Source organism: Balearica regulorum, chromosome 1 (genome assembly GCF_011004875.1).
Source record: "Balearica regulorum gibbericeps isolate bBalReg1 chromosome 1, bBalReg1.pri, whole genome shotgun sequence".
NCBI lineage: Eukaryota > Metazoa > Chordata > Aves > Gruiformes > Gruidae > Balearica > Balearica regulorum.
Genome location: NC_046184.1, coordinates 42,215,922 through 42,231,649, shown reverse-complemented (window position 1 = coordinate 42,231,649; position 15,728 = coordinate 42,215,922). Strand labels below are relative to the sequence as shown.

Sequence of the window (15,728 nt, the reverse complement as noted above, 5' to 3'; positions counted from 1 at the left end):
GCATCACACAGGCTTGGAAGTAGCAGCATCCAGAAATACATCCTTAGCGTCTGTGTATTACTAGTTTTGCAATAAGTGAGATTTTGCTTAACTTTGGAAAACTGATTGACCAAAAAGCCAGGGTTTCTCAAAAGGGGACAGATTTTTTTCCAACAGAATGGATGAATCGGAATTTTAAAAATAACTGATGTAGATGTGGTCATTCAGGACAACTGGAACTGTTTAAAAAGATTGCATAGAGGCAGTCCTCTGAGATGACTAATAAGGCTAATCAAAATGAACTGATCAGAGGAAGTGAAGGAATGGGAATCGAGTGTGCTGCACTGCTGTGGCGTTTGCTGTTGGTGGCTCCATCGCTCGCTCAGCTGTGAGAGCTGATGTGGCAGCAGGTCAGTGTTGCTGCCTTCCAGGCGCTGCCACTGTTGCTGGTGACCTCCTTACCTGCAGCATTTCAGTTCCTTGGGCAGTGTTTGAATCATCAGTGCTGTGGCTTTCACTAGTCTTTGGATGCTGCTGCTGGAAGCCTTTGTCCATACAGCTTTTGAGCTACTTTGAAGTACTTGCTGTATTTCTAACCTAGGGCTACAGGCTTTCACTGTGAGCCCTTTTGCTGCTATTTTGAAGTCTGATTCCAGCTGCCTGAGTTTGTTAAGGACACAAAGCTGTGCGACGCATAAGTGCCCGGCTTTTCTAGCAGGTGGCTGTGGGGGCTGCAGAGAAAGCTGGAGAGGGGCTGTTTACAAGGGCATGACCTGAAGGACAAGGGGTAATGGCTTTAAACTGAAAGAGGGTAGATTGAGATTAGCTATCAGGAAGAAATTCTTCACTGTGAGGGTGGTGAGGCACTGGAACAGGTTGCCCAGAGAGATTGTGGATGCCCCATCCCTGGCCAGGTTTGATGGGGCTTTGGGCAGCCTGGTCTAGTGGAGGGTGTCCCTGCCCACGGCAGGGGGACTGGAACTAGATGATCTTTGAGGTCCCTTCCAACCCAAACCGTTCTGCAAAAACAGAGCACTGGCTGGCAGACTTGCAGGTAAGGGCAGGGAGGGATGTTCAAGCAGGCAGCCGTACCCAGAGGAGGGTGTTTCCTCACGAGTGATAGGGAATTCGTCTTCCCCGCTCAGCTGAGGTAGTATCTCGCGAAACTTTCGTGAGACGCCTGGCTCACATTGGTCCCTCCGCGCCGCTGTATCTGGCAAGGCCCCGAGGCGGCCGCCCGCTCGCAGGCGGAGGCAGGGGCGGTGCCGCGGGACGCAGGCGCGGCCGGCCGGCGGCGGGCAGGTAGGGTGCGGGCGGGCGGGCGGGAGGGAGCCGCTGCCGCCGCCGCCGCCCCTGAGGTGGCGGGCAGATAGGGCGCGGGCGGCAGCCGTGACAACGGGGCTGCGGCGGGCGCGGTTCCCGTGGAGACGCACGGGGGGGGGGGGGGGGGGGGGGCCTTTCCCTCAGCCGTGCGCGGCCCGTCGGTGAGACCCCTCCGGGACGCGGGCGGTGCCCTGTGCCTTGCCTGGGCCCTGCCCCAGTGCGCTCCCGGGAAAATACGTCCTTTCCGTGGAGCTGTCTGAGCCCGTAATGTTTATTTCACGTTTTATAGCGTTGTTCTTTGCGATCAAGCTACTTTAGTGTATTAACCATTAAATGCAACAACACTCTGTTCCCCCTGTGCCTTCCATTGGGAGGATGCTGTGTTTCAGAAGGACCCTTGAGGTCGTACAGGGATGACTGCTCCTCCTCTTAAGCCGCCTGGGAAAGGGGGCACGGTGGGATGGCTGGCCAGTGGCCCAGCAACTGTGTGGCTTGGTAAAGGACATTTAGGAGTTAAAACCTGCTCAGCAGGTAGAAATGGCATCAGCTTTTGTGGATGGTGATTTGAAAATGGAGCATCTGATTTCTGGGAACTAAAGGATAGGCGTTTGGTTCCCAAACTGGCTGGGTGGAAGGAGAAACCAGCAGAGCAGGAGATAGCATACTGATAAAACATCACTCTGGAGCTGTTGGAGGCCGACTGCGCCCCAGGAGGGCCCTTATGTCTTCCTGAAAATACTTCATCCCAGGCTATGTTGCAGTTGAGAGGCAGCAGCTGTAAGTGGAGAGTAAAAAAGGCTGGGTGTAACCAGGGGGTAGCACGTCAGTAATGCTGGTATAGGAAGGTATCAAGAGAAGCATAAGGGAAAGAAAGAGGGAGTTAAACTTGAGGCAAAGAGGTAAATTTGAACAGGAATCTGGTTAAGCATTAGTAAGGAAGGTTTAAATTAAGAGCAGGTGAAAAGGGGAACCCAGTAACATTTCATAGATTGCTGAAAACAATACCCAAAGTATTAGTGATAGACATATTCTCTCTAATGCAATAATGTTTATTTGCAGAATGTAAAAAACCATATTATTTTCTTAATAGCTTTTTCTGATTTTCAGTTTATTCTGAAGGCTGTCATTGAATTTGCATGGATTTGGAAGTTAAAGGAGTTGCTGCGTCCCCTCAAAGGCAGACTCAGCTGTCATCAATGGGGAAGAAATGTCAGGTATGTTAATGGAAGGCTTGTGGTTGTTTTCCTTCCTTATTTTGATATTTTTACAAATATTTTAATCATACTTCAGCAGGTTTTTAGTTTGTGGTTGTAATCCATTCCGCAGAGAAGGAAACTGTTAAAGAGATTGTTTTTGTTAGAAAGTGATAGTTTAGTATGACAGCTTCTTAAATGAAGGAGATAATTTTCAATAAAAACAGCTGTCCTAAAATAACTGATGTTCTGGGTGCTTAGCTAGGATCTGGAGAACTCCGGAACAAACTAGTGCTTGCAATTAAGTTCAGCAGAGGCTTGAACTTGTTGCATGTGCTGTCTCAGGCTGTTGGTGAAACTGATAACAGCTATGTCTTATGTTTTTGTTTGCAAGACAGCAAGAAACTCCCAAAACAATTTCACTAGGTATGATTTCAGATTGATGTGTAAAATGAATCTTACTGCTTCACATTCATTATGAAGGGGGGTTTTGTTTTCCAGACATTCCTGATAGTCTGTGTTTTGGGCCAAGTTAGGTGTGCAACCCTTACAAGATCACTGTAGCAGAAACTTTCAGGCTTAACTTTTGAAAGCCTGATTAGTAAAAATATGATCTTGGATTCTGAGGGCCATTGTTTTCGTTATAACTAAGGTAAAAATTAATATTTTTTAGTAACAAAGTTATTAAACATAATCAACATAAGTTGATTTTTCTCACAGATACTGTGTACTTTATGCCCATGATGTAAAGTTAATTGGTAATCTTCCCTCAGCCCCCAAGCACCCATTTAACTTCCTTATTTGTTCGATGACCACATGAGGAATTCTTAGAGTTTGACTGCCAAGTTGGTGTTTTCCTTTTTTTGTTTAATTTGGAATGAAAAAGGACCTTTTGTAAACAATATCACATCAGTTTCGTAATGTTACCTTTCAGCCAGTCTTTTGAGTACGAAATACCTGTATACAAGAGCATTTGTGGCATTTAGTATAGGTTGTGAAAGAAAACAAATGTCCGTTTTTCTCTAATCTCTCATCCCTTTTTTTTCCTTCTTTCTCATGCCCCTTAGTTTTTAAATTTAGGCTCCCTGGTCCGTCTGATTCTTGGTGGCTTGCAAAAAAAGATCATAGACTAAAATTAGGTTGAAACTATATGCTTCATCCCGTAAATGTGGACAGACTTCAGGATGATTTTTGTTTGCTTTCTTCCTGGCTCGATAACTTCTGGAAAAGGAATTACATTAAGACTTTAACATTTAGAATGTGGTATGTTCTTTATCTTATTGCAGTTAAAATGGTACAGAAAAAATATGTACTTAGGATTTAATGCATTACACTTAGTTTTATGAATAAGACTAAATTATATTAGATCTCTTAACTTTTTTTTACATATTTGACCACAAGGTGGTGGTGTTTATTAAGTGCAACCTTACTGGAGGGAAACTTTCCTTCTTTTTCTAAATCTGAATACCCTCTTTTGAAAGCACTAGAGGGTAGTGTTGCTGAACTGTGAACTTCTTTTTAAGGAGCAGGCTACAAGGGTGTGCGGCAGGAAGGGACTTAAAGTTTTGTGACTGCTCTCAAATTGTGAAAGGTGTTAGGGCACTGCTGAAATACAATGTCTGCCTAGTTCAGACTGTGATGCTGAGATCTCTGAGCTGAAGGGCATGAAAACAAAGATGCTGGTCCTGGTGCAGAACATCTCTGAACTACATTTTTTTCCAGATTGGGAGGCCAGTTGGGGGAACTTACTACGTGCTTGCTCCACCTTCCCTAGGAATTTGCTGTTGGCTGTTTTTTTAGAAAGCCATAGTGGGGTAGATGGAGCTTTGGCTTCTGTCTTTGCTGCTCGCTATGTTCTTGCTTACTTGAGTTTGGGGATCTGTGTGGGACACAACCATGCAAAATAAAGTGTGAGTACACAAACTGCCTACTCATCATCATCATGTGCTGCTATACTAAAGCTGAGATGATACAGTTACACCAAATATCAAGGCTTCTTTGGGGTCTGAGCTAGCCCCATGTGAGCCAGCTGGCTGTCGGTGGGGTGGTTTTGGTTTAAGGGCTGGCTGAGTGGTTGGTTCCCAACAAATGAGGACCAAGTGACCTAAACCCTTCTGAAGACTGATTGTACAGAGTTTCACAAACATGGATTATTTTTAATGCATTATTAATAGCTGACATGGATACTATCTGGATTCTTAATGGCTGGAAATCTTTCTGTCATAATGAATATTCAGTCTTTTAGTCTCAAGATCTGTAAGAATCAACTTTCAATGAAAAGCTTTGGTTTTGTCCTTTTATTAGTAGCATCTAGGTCAAATACGTCAGACAGATACTTTGAGGCATTGGTTTTAAATATTCCAGGGGAAGTTGAAAGAGAGAACTGTATTTTAATCCTGATCCCTGCAGGTATGTAATAATGTGTCATTTTTTCAGGGCTGGAGACCAGATACACGGGCTACTCACGGTCCTCGCCCACCAGAGTAAGTCTGCTTCTATTTCTGATCAGTTTGTGTAATTGTGCATTATTAACACAATGCATTTGCATTTGTATTGGAATGCAACTCAGTGTTCCATGAAATTTATCATCATAGGTTTGTTTTCTGTGATTTATATTTAGAGTAGAATTTTTGATGCATTATTTATGTTGGAATTAAGTTGATTTACATTTGGTTGAGCTTAATGGTAGAGTTGTACTCAGGGCTTTCATATTTATACCTAGTCTTTCTTGAATATTTTGAATATAATAGCAAAAAGAGAAAAACTTTTTGTTTGTTTGAGTGTTAGCCTTCTTTGCAGGTATGACAGTAAAAGTTACAGAGGAACTGTTGTGCAGGGGTTTTACAAGCAAAGGGAAATTTTGTACAGTGACTATAAAATTTTAAAACCTTATAATGACTTCAGCAGATAAGCACCATCTGCTATTCCAGGGATCATGTTTGATAGCTTAGGGCTTCTGAAATGCCTTACAGCCAATGTATTTCTCTACGTTATTTTACAAGTATGTGTGACCATGGCCTTGTTTTGTTCATGTTAAAGTCAAAGAACTTCAATTTCTGTGTACCGTCAGTCATTCTCTAATAAAAAAAGATTGGAAATTAAGGAGCTGTCTTATTTCAAGAAGTAATCTTGTTATAATTCCAGAGTATACCTGGAGTAAAGGCCGAAGACACAGAGAACTGGGAGATGTTTTCATTTCTTTAGCACAGTGGAAGCCAACTATACTTCAGTATTCCATTCTGCTTAATCTCTTCCAAAATTTTGGAAGGTTTGCATCCCAAGGAGCTGTTGCTTCCCTCTTGCTGCTCTGGTGACTGATTACAGAGGGATATTGCCACAGACCTGCTGTGGAAGACAGGAATAAGGAATCCCTGATCTTGTTGCAGCAGCTCCTGTTGGGGAGTTGAAGAGAAGCTGGGATGGCCATGCTGGGAGTGCAGAAGGGTCTTGCAGGGGCCCTTTTTGGCTGCCAGGGTACTCTGCCACTGGGGAGGAGGAAAAGCTCACTGGCCAGTTCCTGAGCTGAAGCAAGAGGGGCTAATAGGGGTTTGCCAAGTAGACCACCTCCAGTTGTAGTGAAACTGTTCATAGCAGGGAAATTTTTGTGAAGGAGCTAATAATAATAACAACTAATAGGCAGTTTCCTTTTACTGTAATTGAAAAATAAGAGAATGTATTGCTATTAAAATTGTTTTAATTTCCTACAGGGTGCCACGCCTAGATCTAGGGAGGCTGGGAGACTCTGATGAAGAGGTAATTATAAATTAATTCTGTCCTGAATAGTTTTTAGAATTCATGTGTTGCAGGAGTTTATAAAAATATCACTCAATATAAAACAGTTACGATTGCTTGACCTTTTTTTTTTCTTCCTCTCCCTATAATTTTAGGATGGAGACTCATACATACCATACAGTGGAAGTTATCCTCGTACATGCCATCTACATACATCTTCAGATTGGAGAACATCATTACAAATGCCATATGCACAGCATCATCAGCCTCAACAGGTCAGTCTGTCACTACAAATACCTTTAAAATATGCCCCTTTACCAGTAGTTTAGAAAAGCGTACTTAGCTTCATTATACAAGTTCTCTTTATTTCTTTTGGTTAAACTCATATCTCAAAGTGCTATTGGTCCAAAATATTTTTGGCAAAGTACTTTTTCCTGAGAAACCTCTAGAATATGTTAAAAAATCTTTTTTCTTAAATACCTTAGCTCTTCTTTGTTGGTTTATACACTCATCCTGTCAAAGCAACTGAAAAATGTAATACTTTTGAGGTAGCATGTAACTTTGGGTTATCTTTCTAAACAAAGTGGAACTTACAAAAATAAGATCAATAGTAGTCAGTAAGTGCCTGACTGAAGAAAAAACCCAAAGTTACAAACAGTAAGTATTATTTGTATGGAAGAATAGTTACGTTTGGTGAAAAGGAGACTTTTGGAGTTAGGTGCAGCAATTTCATGGGGTTTTTCTTGTCTTTTGTCTTTAAAATAGAACTGTGATGTTAACTTCGGAATTATGTTCAATTTGTCAGAGCACTTCTATTATAAACATTTCCTGATCACATATCAGCATTTTTTTTCCCTGGATGACTAAGAATCTTAATCACCACTAATCTTAGGTGCTTTATAAGGAAAATCAGTAGTCCAGATGCTAACATTCTGGTTTATAGTACAGTACGGCACTTTTCAGGATCAGTATCCCCTAAAACATGTTTAAGAATTAATTTAATTACTCAACTATTACAGTTGTTCCCTGAATGCAGGAATAAATTTCCTTTGAACTCATATCTGAATTCAATTTGAAAAAATGAATGTGACAATTTTTTATTTGACCATTGGTATGTAATTAATTTCTCTTTTCCTTTAGTTTAAACAGGTGTCTAGAAAATCTTGTCAGGAGAAAATAGAGGTAAAGTAGCTAAAAAAATGTACACGGACAAAATAACATCAACAACTCAGTAGTAGAGTACTATAGTATATGGTTTGAAAATGTAATCTGTTTTAACTTCTTTTGTGTGACAGGAACTAGCTTATTGGAGAGACTATTTTTAATCTGCTGTCATTCCATCAGTATTTTGAATGTTTCAAATGTGATAATTAAAGGGAAAATGCTGAAGTACTGCAAACAGTAGTCTTCTGTTTGTAGTCCCTATATATTCAAGAGATTAGATATATAGAGCTTTAAACTAATTCAAGAATGCTACCTACATGATTATTTTCTGTCATAATGATGTACTATACATAATCATGGTAAAAATCTTACTAGCAGTAGAATGTTTTTATTTGTTTAGGGTACAGGAAATATCCTAACTTATCAGTGTTATCTCTTTTTGGAAGAATTGAAAAATACACTGTTTAAAAGTCCATTATTTCAAAAATATTTACCCTGTAAACCTAAGAAATATTCTAATGAGTGTGTTTAAAACAGAAGTATAGCTAGAGGGAAAACCAATTATTAATTAATTTGTACATAACCTGTGCCCCTTGAAACGAATAATACAGTGATTTGGCAGGAGTCCAAACTGCCTGGAGCTCAAGGTGAATCTGCCAAGATCATCATTTTATATGTTTCCCTATATAACCACATGGTTTCTCAATTAAAAAAAAATTGCATTTAAATGAAACCTGAAATGGTTAAGTGGATTTTTTTTTTTAATAACATACAAAGGATCTACTACTACTCAGAATGTCTATGTGCCCACATAGATATTTATGAATGTCTTAAGATGTGACTGTAAACATGTAACCATGGATAGGTTATTCTCTGTACCGCATTGTAAGTGTGCAGTGCAAACACTGAGTTGCTATACTCTTTTTAGGTCTGGATGCCTATAATTTCACTGCTTGCTTTACCTTTTTTTTTTTTTAAAATATAAAGTTCATACATATAATTCTGTCTAGCTGCGGGAAGGCTAATGGAAGGTTGATATGACTTTGTTTCTCAGGGTCTTCTCCCTTTCATCTCTACTTTCATTTATCTCTTGTTGCTTCCTTTCTGCCTTCACTATGTCTTAAATACTGAAGTGCTGAAGGTGCAGGAATGTATCTTCTGTTCACTTACCCTCTTTTTGCTCTCCCTCTCTCTCTCTCTCTTTTTGCTTGATTTTTTTTTTCCTTCTTTTTTTGTGGAGAAGATTTTCAAGCAATTCTAAAATATTTTAATGTATTCCTCTGAGCGGCCTTTATTTCTGCATTGCTTGCTTCTGGGGCCCTGACTGAGCATTCCTTTAGCAAGATGTATTCCAGCTTCTTCAATAACAGACTGTGTAAGTAAATCTTCCCCAAATAGGTCACTTTTGGAAGAATAATATAAATCTAGTCTTATAACAGGAATTAACCAGTGAAGGGATGTAGATCCTCTTTTGAAAGAGAAAGCTGCCCTTTCAAGAACATAAATCTTTTGGGGTTTTGAGAGATGGTTTTCTAGAACAGGACTGTTACACTGGTTTTGCAGAATGAGATGTGTCAAGTAGAGATGCTAGATAAGGCCGTCTTAGTTTTCTTAGCGTTGAAGGAATATTGCTTAAACATTGAAAGTGTTAGGTATTCAAGGAGAGAAGGAAGAGTGGAGTCTTGACCTTCTGTCATTGCTGCTGGTTTTGCTGATCCAGCCTCCATTGTGTAGAGCACTGAAATGGACGTAAAGTTAGGAAGGTACTTAGCTGGCTTCAGAGCCTTTTCAGCTGACGTTATTCTAGGGAAGGAAGTCCCAGGACTAATACTCATCTGCCATCTGAGAATATTAGAACTTCTGATTGAAAAAAAAATCCAGTAGCCCATTTTCAGCCATCCAAAATCAAATGTCAGAATTCCCAATTTAGTGATCTGTAACATAACTTATAGGACAGAACCACTGAATCTTGGCTTCTCTCTTTAAAAGTGATGTAAAACCATGTGGCTGTGCACTTTTTAGATTAAAAATGGCAGAATATGAAGAACTCAATGAAAATTAAGCCTGAATATGCAGTCATATGCGCATTTTTTCTTAATGTGAAGCACAGTGTCAAGAAGTTTCAGAAGTTATACTGGATGGGAATTAAAATAATGATGTTCTCATTCAATAGATCAACCAGAGGCTTTTATATTGATTACTCTTTGCTTTAGCATTCAGTTTTGGAGCAGAAGACAATACCAGAAAATCTGCCATCCCCAACAGACAGATATAAACTGAAGTATCGTCAGTATGAAGCAGATATGAAGGAAGAATATATGCAGTATTCTCAGAGAATTGCAGAAAAGAAAAAAGATCACCTCTGGTATCCAGAAGCTTCAGTAAAGGTAGTTGGCAAAGAAGTAATTGCATTTTTAAATAGTAAATGTATGCTGGTATTTCATTACAGTATTTGGAGAGGTTTGTGTGTGTGTGATTAATTTCTTCTGTGTTTTTATCTTAAATAAATAAAAACTTGTAATTTCAGCATCTGATGTTGAGTAGGAAATAAAATATAGGAAGCTTGTTTGAGTTGTTCCAGAGTGAGAAACTGAGGTGCTCTGAGACTCTAGGTATGCTTGTATTCTCTGGTAAGAAATGCAACATTTGCCCTCGTAGTGCACTCTAGCCTGAGCATGAAGAGTAGCATGATTAATAGGGAAGAGTTTGCAGCCTAAAATGATGAAAGACAACAGAAAGATCATGGTAAAATGTTATTTCCAAATATAGAAATGCATTAAAACTTTTTTATTTTTTAAATATAGAAGTATATTAACTGTTATTCTATTAAATTATGACTGTATATAGGACTTAAAAAAGGACAAGTGAAAGATGTAATCTGTACCTTAGAGAACTATTAACACTGAAAATGGAAGGGAATTTGGGGTTAAAATAATGAAAGATGTTGTCTGTACTTTTTGCTTTGACATTGTATAAGATCCAGTACAGTTGGACTGCAAGCTGTATTAATTCTGCCAGGTTTCTTTTGTGTTTTTAAATTAAAACTAAGATGCAAACAAGGGAACATCAGTGGAGAGAAACTGGAAAACAAAGAGGTGAAAAAAACCCAACTTTCCTCTTGTTCTGGAAGAAATAGTGGAGAAGGGTGGTTGCACAGAGCAAGATACATCATTGTAGGTGTAAGGAAACAGGAAACAAAAGTAAGCAACAGCTGTGAGGACTGGTCAAATGCTAGGCTGTGCTGAGGGCTGATAACCATTTAAGAATCTTAATGAAAAGTTAAGTATGCAGATGTTGAGGCAACATAGTGTGCTCATTGCTTTTCAGAGAAAAGGTTTGAGATGAATAACAATGAGTTTACTGATTTTACTTGCTTAATGTTCAGTAGAATGAAAAGAGAAGGTCTTACATAAGACAAAGATCGTGTTTCACATATCGTTACTGTTTTATGCATATTGTTGATAGTTTTAAAGGGGCTTTCTCCTCCTATAGTCATGCTTCTAGTGTTCAGATAAAACTTGGGGAACCTGCAAATACCTATAAGTAAACATTCTGTGAGTAAAAGAGTTGAGTGAAAAAAAATTCTATTATTTTGTTAAGTTTAGTTTTATGTTTGGTGGCAGTTAAGATTATCAGTTCTGGGGATTTGTTGTAATATAACTCTTTTTTTTTTTTTTTTTAATGGTTCCACTCATATGCACTAGTCTGACACCATCATGTCATCTGATTTCCAAGGAGTTACTCCTTTATATGCTGTACTGCAAGCCCATCAAAAGGGTATTTACAGGAGCAGCCAAGTTAATCCAAAACTGAAGAAATAGGTGGCAAGTGTATGCTGGGAGAGAAAAAGCAGGACTGGCTTATTCTGGTGATTTTGGGTTCCAGAAAGATACTTGCTAAGCACTAGAAGCCATGTGTATCGGTTCTTAGGGCAGATTTTAATATAATGTTTAACAGAACGATTTTCTGTGTTAGATATTATCACTACTTGATTAAATTAATAAATCAAAACTTCTTTAGATTTCAATATACTTATTACCTGATTAGTGGAACTTGTAATAACTTTTCTTCTCTGAAAAGAAGCTGCTTCTAGAGGAGCAGGCTAACAAAACCTACTCTTTTGATTTCTTTCACATGTTCCTTCCTGCCCGACTTCTGTAACCACAGTCTCCTGTGTCAGTTTTCTTCATATCCTCCATGTAGGAGATATTTCCCTAATACCCTTGGACTGATTTACAAGTCTGTTAGACCCAGTTCAGCAGTATGCTTTGGCTTTTCCCTGCCTGGACTATATTTAACTTCTTTGCTGGTCGAAAAGCAGCATCTCTGCAATGGTGAACTTTGAGCTATATGCATAATGGCAAATCTGCTGCTTTCTCTTGGCTGTTCTTGAGTAGGACAGAGAAAGGGTGAGTTCTTGTCCTCTTCAGAGAGGTACTAACAGTCTGCCTTATCTGACTTGCTGCTGATATTGCACAAAGCTTGTAGGAACACAGTATTTTTTAGATTTTTTTTATTTCAATACTGTTGAAAGCTGGTAAGGATTCAAAAGCTATAAGGAAAGACTAGATTTGTCAGTTCAATTTCTATAGAAAGCTAGGCTTAAAAAATTCTTTTCTTTTTCTGATTAGGATGAAGTGGAAGAAGTCAACACTTTAAAAATAAAGAAGGAAGAAGGAAAAGTAATTTTAAATAAATTGTTGAGGAAAATGTGTGGTGATTTCTTTGTTTTTTGTACAGTTAATTAAATTTGATTTGTGAAAAGAATGTATTTTTGTATAGGGTGCACAGCTTGAAGATGGACATAACAATGATCTTACAGCTCTTGATGAGAAAGCTCTCCTGCAGCAATGGTACACGAGCAAGCCGTATAATATGCAGCACAGTATAAGGAAATCAGAAGCTGTAAGTATTTTGGCTGATACTATGCTGTTAACTGTCTAGACTTGTAGAATGACTTCCCAGATGTTCAACAGAAGTTAGGCCTTTGATGATTTGGTCCTAGGATGTAATTGCACCCATTGAAGTCATCAGAGTTTAAACATTTGTTTCAAGGAGAGCTGAACTGAACAATCCAGTCAGCATTTTTTTTAATATTATCTGAAATGCTTGTATTTTGTGCAGTAATGCATATAAATGAGAATGCAAATTATGAATAATAAACACAAATATATACATACAACTAAGATTAACTGAGTTGTGTGAACCTGAGTATAGTGTTACATTTCGTCTGATCTGTAGCTTGTACCTGAGCCTGTATTCCGTGATCCATGGATTCCATCAGCTCTTACTCTGTAAGTAGAGTTTGTAGAGTAAACAGGCTGTTTTCCCTCATCAACTCCTGAAATGGAGTATGTGATGAGAGCTGGCTTTGTAAGCTGTGTGGGCTCTGCTGTGGGTATTAGATCAGGTCAGCCACAGCTTTGGCTGACTCTTCAAGCTCCAAGGGTGGAGTTTCTACAGCATCTCTAGGCAACATCTTCCTGTGATACACTACTCTCCTTGTGAAGAAGTTCTTCCTATTATCCATACCAAGCCTCCCAAGGCTCAAGTTGCAACCTTGGCCTCCTGTTATACTGTTGGCTGCTGTCAAAAAAAGTGGTTCTGTCTTCTTTGCAACTTCCCTTTGGTTGTAGGATGTTTTCAGAATGCATCATAGCTGCTACTTCTGCAAACTAAACAAACCCAAGCTCCCTTGGCCTCTCCTTTCGGTTGTTTTGGTTCTGATCCTCTGTTAGATCCTTTTTCAGATTCCTCTCATCCCTATTGATCTTGGGAAGGAGGGACCCCCAAAACCTGAAAACAAGTATGGCCTCACTAGCATACATAGAGGGGAATTAAAACTTTTCTTATATGAACGTGCCCAATATATTTCTTTAATTTCTCACATAAAAAGAGTAAAAATCATGTCTAGGAGGACTGGACAATAGGAGTCTTGCCCATCTAAGGCTAAGCCTTGAATTTATGATTATTTACAGTGATGAACCACCTTGCGATTTGATATTGCATGATTCAGTATTTACATATGCAGAGTGATGGCTTTCAAAACTGTTTTTTGAAGGTATTGTTGAACAGAGGTAACATTCTAACTTTCTCATGGAATACTAAGACATGAGAAATTTTATAAGATTGTGAAAGTAAGTAAGAATTTTAATTTTTTTTTTGCTCATCTCTATGCATTGAATTTTGCATCATTGCAAACATTTGATTTCTAGTAATGTCAAAGTGAATGTGGATGTTGCACTGCTGAAGTCACTATTCATTTTCAGGATAAGAAATCCTTTTCAGAAAGTACTTTTGTGAAGAACTTGAAGAACTTCCTGTTTGTTATTTTTAGAATAAATTTAAAAATCTGTACTATAGGGTGAAGATAATGGAAAAAAATTTTGAAGTGTCATTAGAGTAACTACTTAATGCTAAATCAAATAAGCTGAAAACACTGAGAAAGGGAGCAGTGCAGGACCACATAACAACAGGTACACTGCAGCTGGTATGCTTTAAAAGGAAGTCAGCAGGCATCTGAGCAAGGTATCACGGGGACCTTTAGAAGTACTTTTGTTATTGATTAGCAGTCGTGGTTGCACAGGCTGGCTGTCTCTTTCTAGGGGTATCTCTTAGGTTCTCTCAGGTTCAAGCTTCTGATAGTGACAGGAATAACAGAGAATTAGGAAGTAGTAACTGCATACATATTAATGCCATTTGGTATACGTTGCCTCAACTGTAGGCATTTGATTTTAAGATGTTTTAAAGACTTGCTTAAGAATACACGTTAAAACTTCCTTTACTGTAATCATTACCAAAACCTCTAATGTTAAAGTAGAATTTCTTTTAATTTTTCTATAGTTTAGGATGAAAGTTCCCTTATTCAAGACAGATTGTAGTACATGTGTGATTGCCAATAGATGCTATATATAATAAAATTAGATTTTTTTGGAAGAAGGTTGGTTTTCTCTGAATAATCGTATTTTGTGAACAAGAGTTACTACTTTTTAAACAGTGAGAGCTGCTGCAAGTTCAATGTTTGCCTCAGCAATTTTATAAATTCATAGTAGAGCTTTTGTCTAAGAGCTAAATGGAAGATGTTCCATGGAAGACAGCATTTAGTGACCTAGTATTCAACTGAAATTCCATGTGTAAGGTTTCTTTTTTTAAAAATCAAGTTCTTTTCAGCATGCTAGCTGGTTTGGCTCTATAAGCTGGGGTCTATGGAATATGTTGTGTTTTAACAAAGACTGGCTCTGTATTGTCACTGTGTCCTCCTTTACATAAAGCTTTTTAGTACATCTGTTGTGACAGTTAATGGGCAAAGATTCATTAATTTGGAATAAAGCACCTATAGTTCTGGTAAGTGCAAAAATGAAATACGAAAGCAAACTAAAAAGCCCCCTATCTCCTATAATTCAGAAATCTTTTGAGGCTTAAAATCAGTTCAGAATAAACACCAGCTGGTCTGATGTTACATTGTTCATTTGGGGTTTTTGGTTGGTGATTTTTTGTGGAGTGGTGTTTTTGGGGATTTTAGTTTGGTGGGGTTTTTTTGGTTTTGGTTTTTTTTTGGTAGTACCAATCAGTATTTACCTGAAGGTTGTGAATTATACCTGTAACATCTCTGTGGAATTAGCAATTATCCCTTACAGTTACCTAGTGTCTGGAACCAACTATTGATTCTTTTTCAGCCATGGGAAGGCTTGATCTATCTAGAATTTGGTTTGCACACAAGAATTATTGCATAAACCCCCTCAGTAGCAATAATCTCTGTTTTCTCCTATATGAAAAATTAATTCTTTGGAAAAAAAGGCAAAATTAAGTACAGTGAAAAAGTTCAGAAATCTGGAAGATAAACCAAAGAGGTGCGTGGTTGTTGCCAGTGGCATCTATACTGCCCTGGGGCATCCTCTTGTGCTTTGGTTTTGCTTTCTATGAAACAAATGCTGATCAATGCCTGAGTACTTTATGGTGAATGGCACAAGGTTATGGTTCAGTGTTACTCTAAAAATAGTAATAAGATAATGTTCAATCCCCTTCCCCTGTAGGATGATCTTTCCTGAAAGGTTTTTCAGATTGGCCTGTCTCAGCAGAAAATTATTGTGGCACACAGCAAATAAAAATTGTGCGTTGAGACTAAGTTGTAAAAGAATTTTTTTGACTAAATATTGCTGGAGGTAAAGTTTCATTCTCTGAGTTGGAATCTGTGTCAACCATGAAACCTAGACTAGTGTGAGTTTCCTCAGGCTCTATTGTACGTACAGAATTTATTGGAAACAATACAGAGATAAGGATGCTGCCTGTCAAAAGAAATACTAGAATTCTCATATTCATTGACAACTAATATGCATA

General features: G+C 38.6%; 1 protein-coding gene across 5 annotated transcripts in view; it reads left to right on the top strand.

The window, feature by feature from the left end:
* Positions 1 to 294: 294 nt before the first annotated feature.
* Positions 295 to 15,728, top strand: part of CAPS2 (calcyphosine 2) — a 31,857-nt gene continuing 16,423 nt past the window's right edge. For 2 of the 5 annotated variants that reach the window (XM_075746964.1, XM_075746948.1), the window contains exons 1-8: positions 295 to 556; positions 2,410 to 2,516; positions 4,932 to 4,978; positions 6,203 to 6,248; positions 6,383 to 6,502; positions 7,368 to 7,409; positions 9,605 to 9,778; positions 12,174 to 12,296. In XM_075746964.1, coding sequence (XP_075603079.1) covers positions 2,439 to 2,516; positions 4,932 to 4,978; positions 6,203 to 6,248; positions 6,383 to 6,502; positions 7,368 to 7,409; positions 9,605 to 9,778; positions 12,174 to 12,296 — 630 coding nt within the window. In that variant the 5' untranslated portion in view covers positions 295 to 556; positions 2,410 to 2,438. Of the gene's footprint in view, positions 557 to 1,254; positions 1,282 to 2,409; positions 2,517 to 4,931; positions 4,979 to 6,202; positions 6,249 to 6,382; positions 6,503 to 7,367; positions 7,410 to 7,459; positions 8,767 to 9,604; positions 9,779 to 12,173; positions 12,297 to 15,728 lie in introns of those variants that run through there. The other 3 variants (XM_075746957.1, XM_075746973.1, XM_075746982.1) reach the window with 3 other exon arrangements.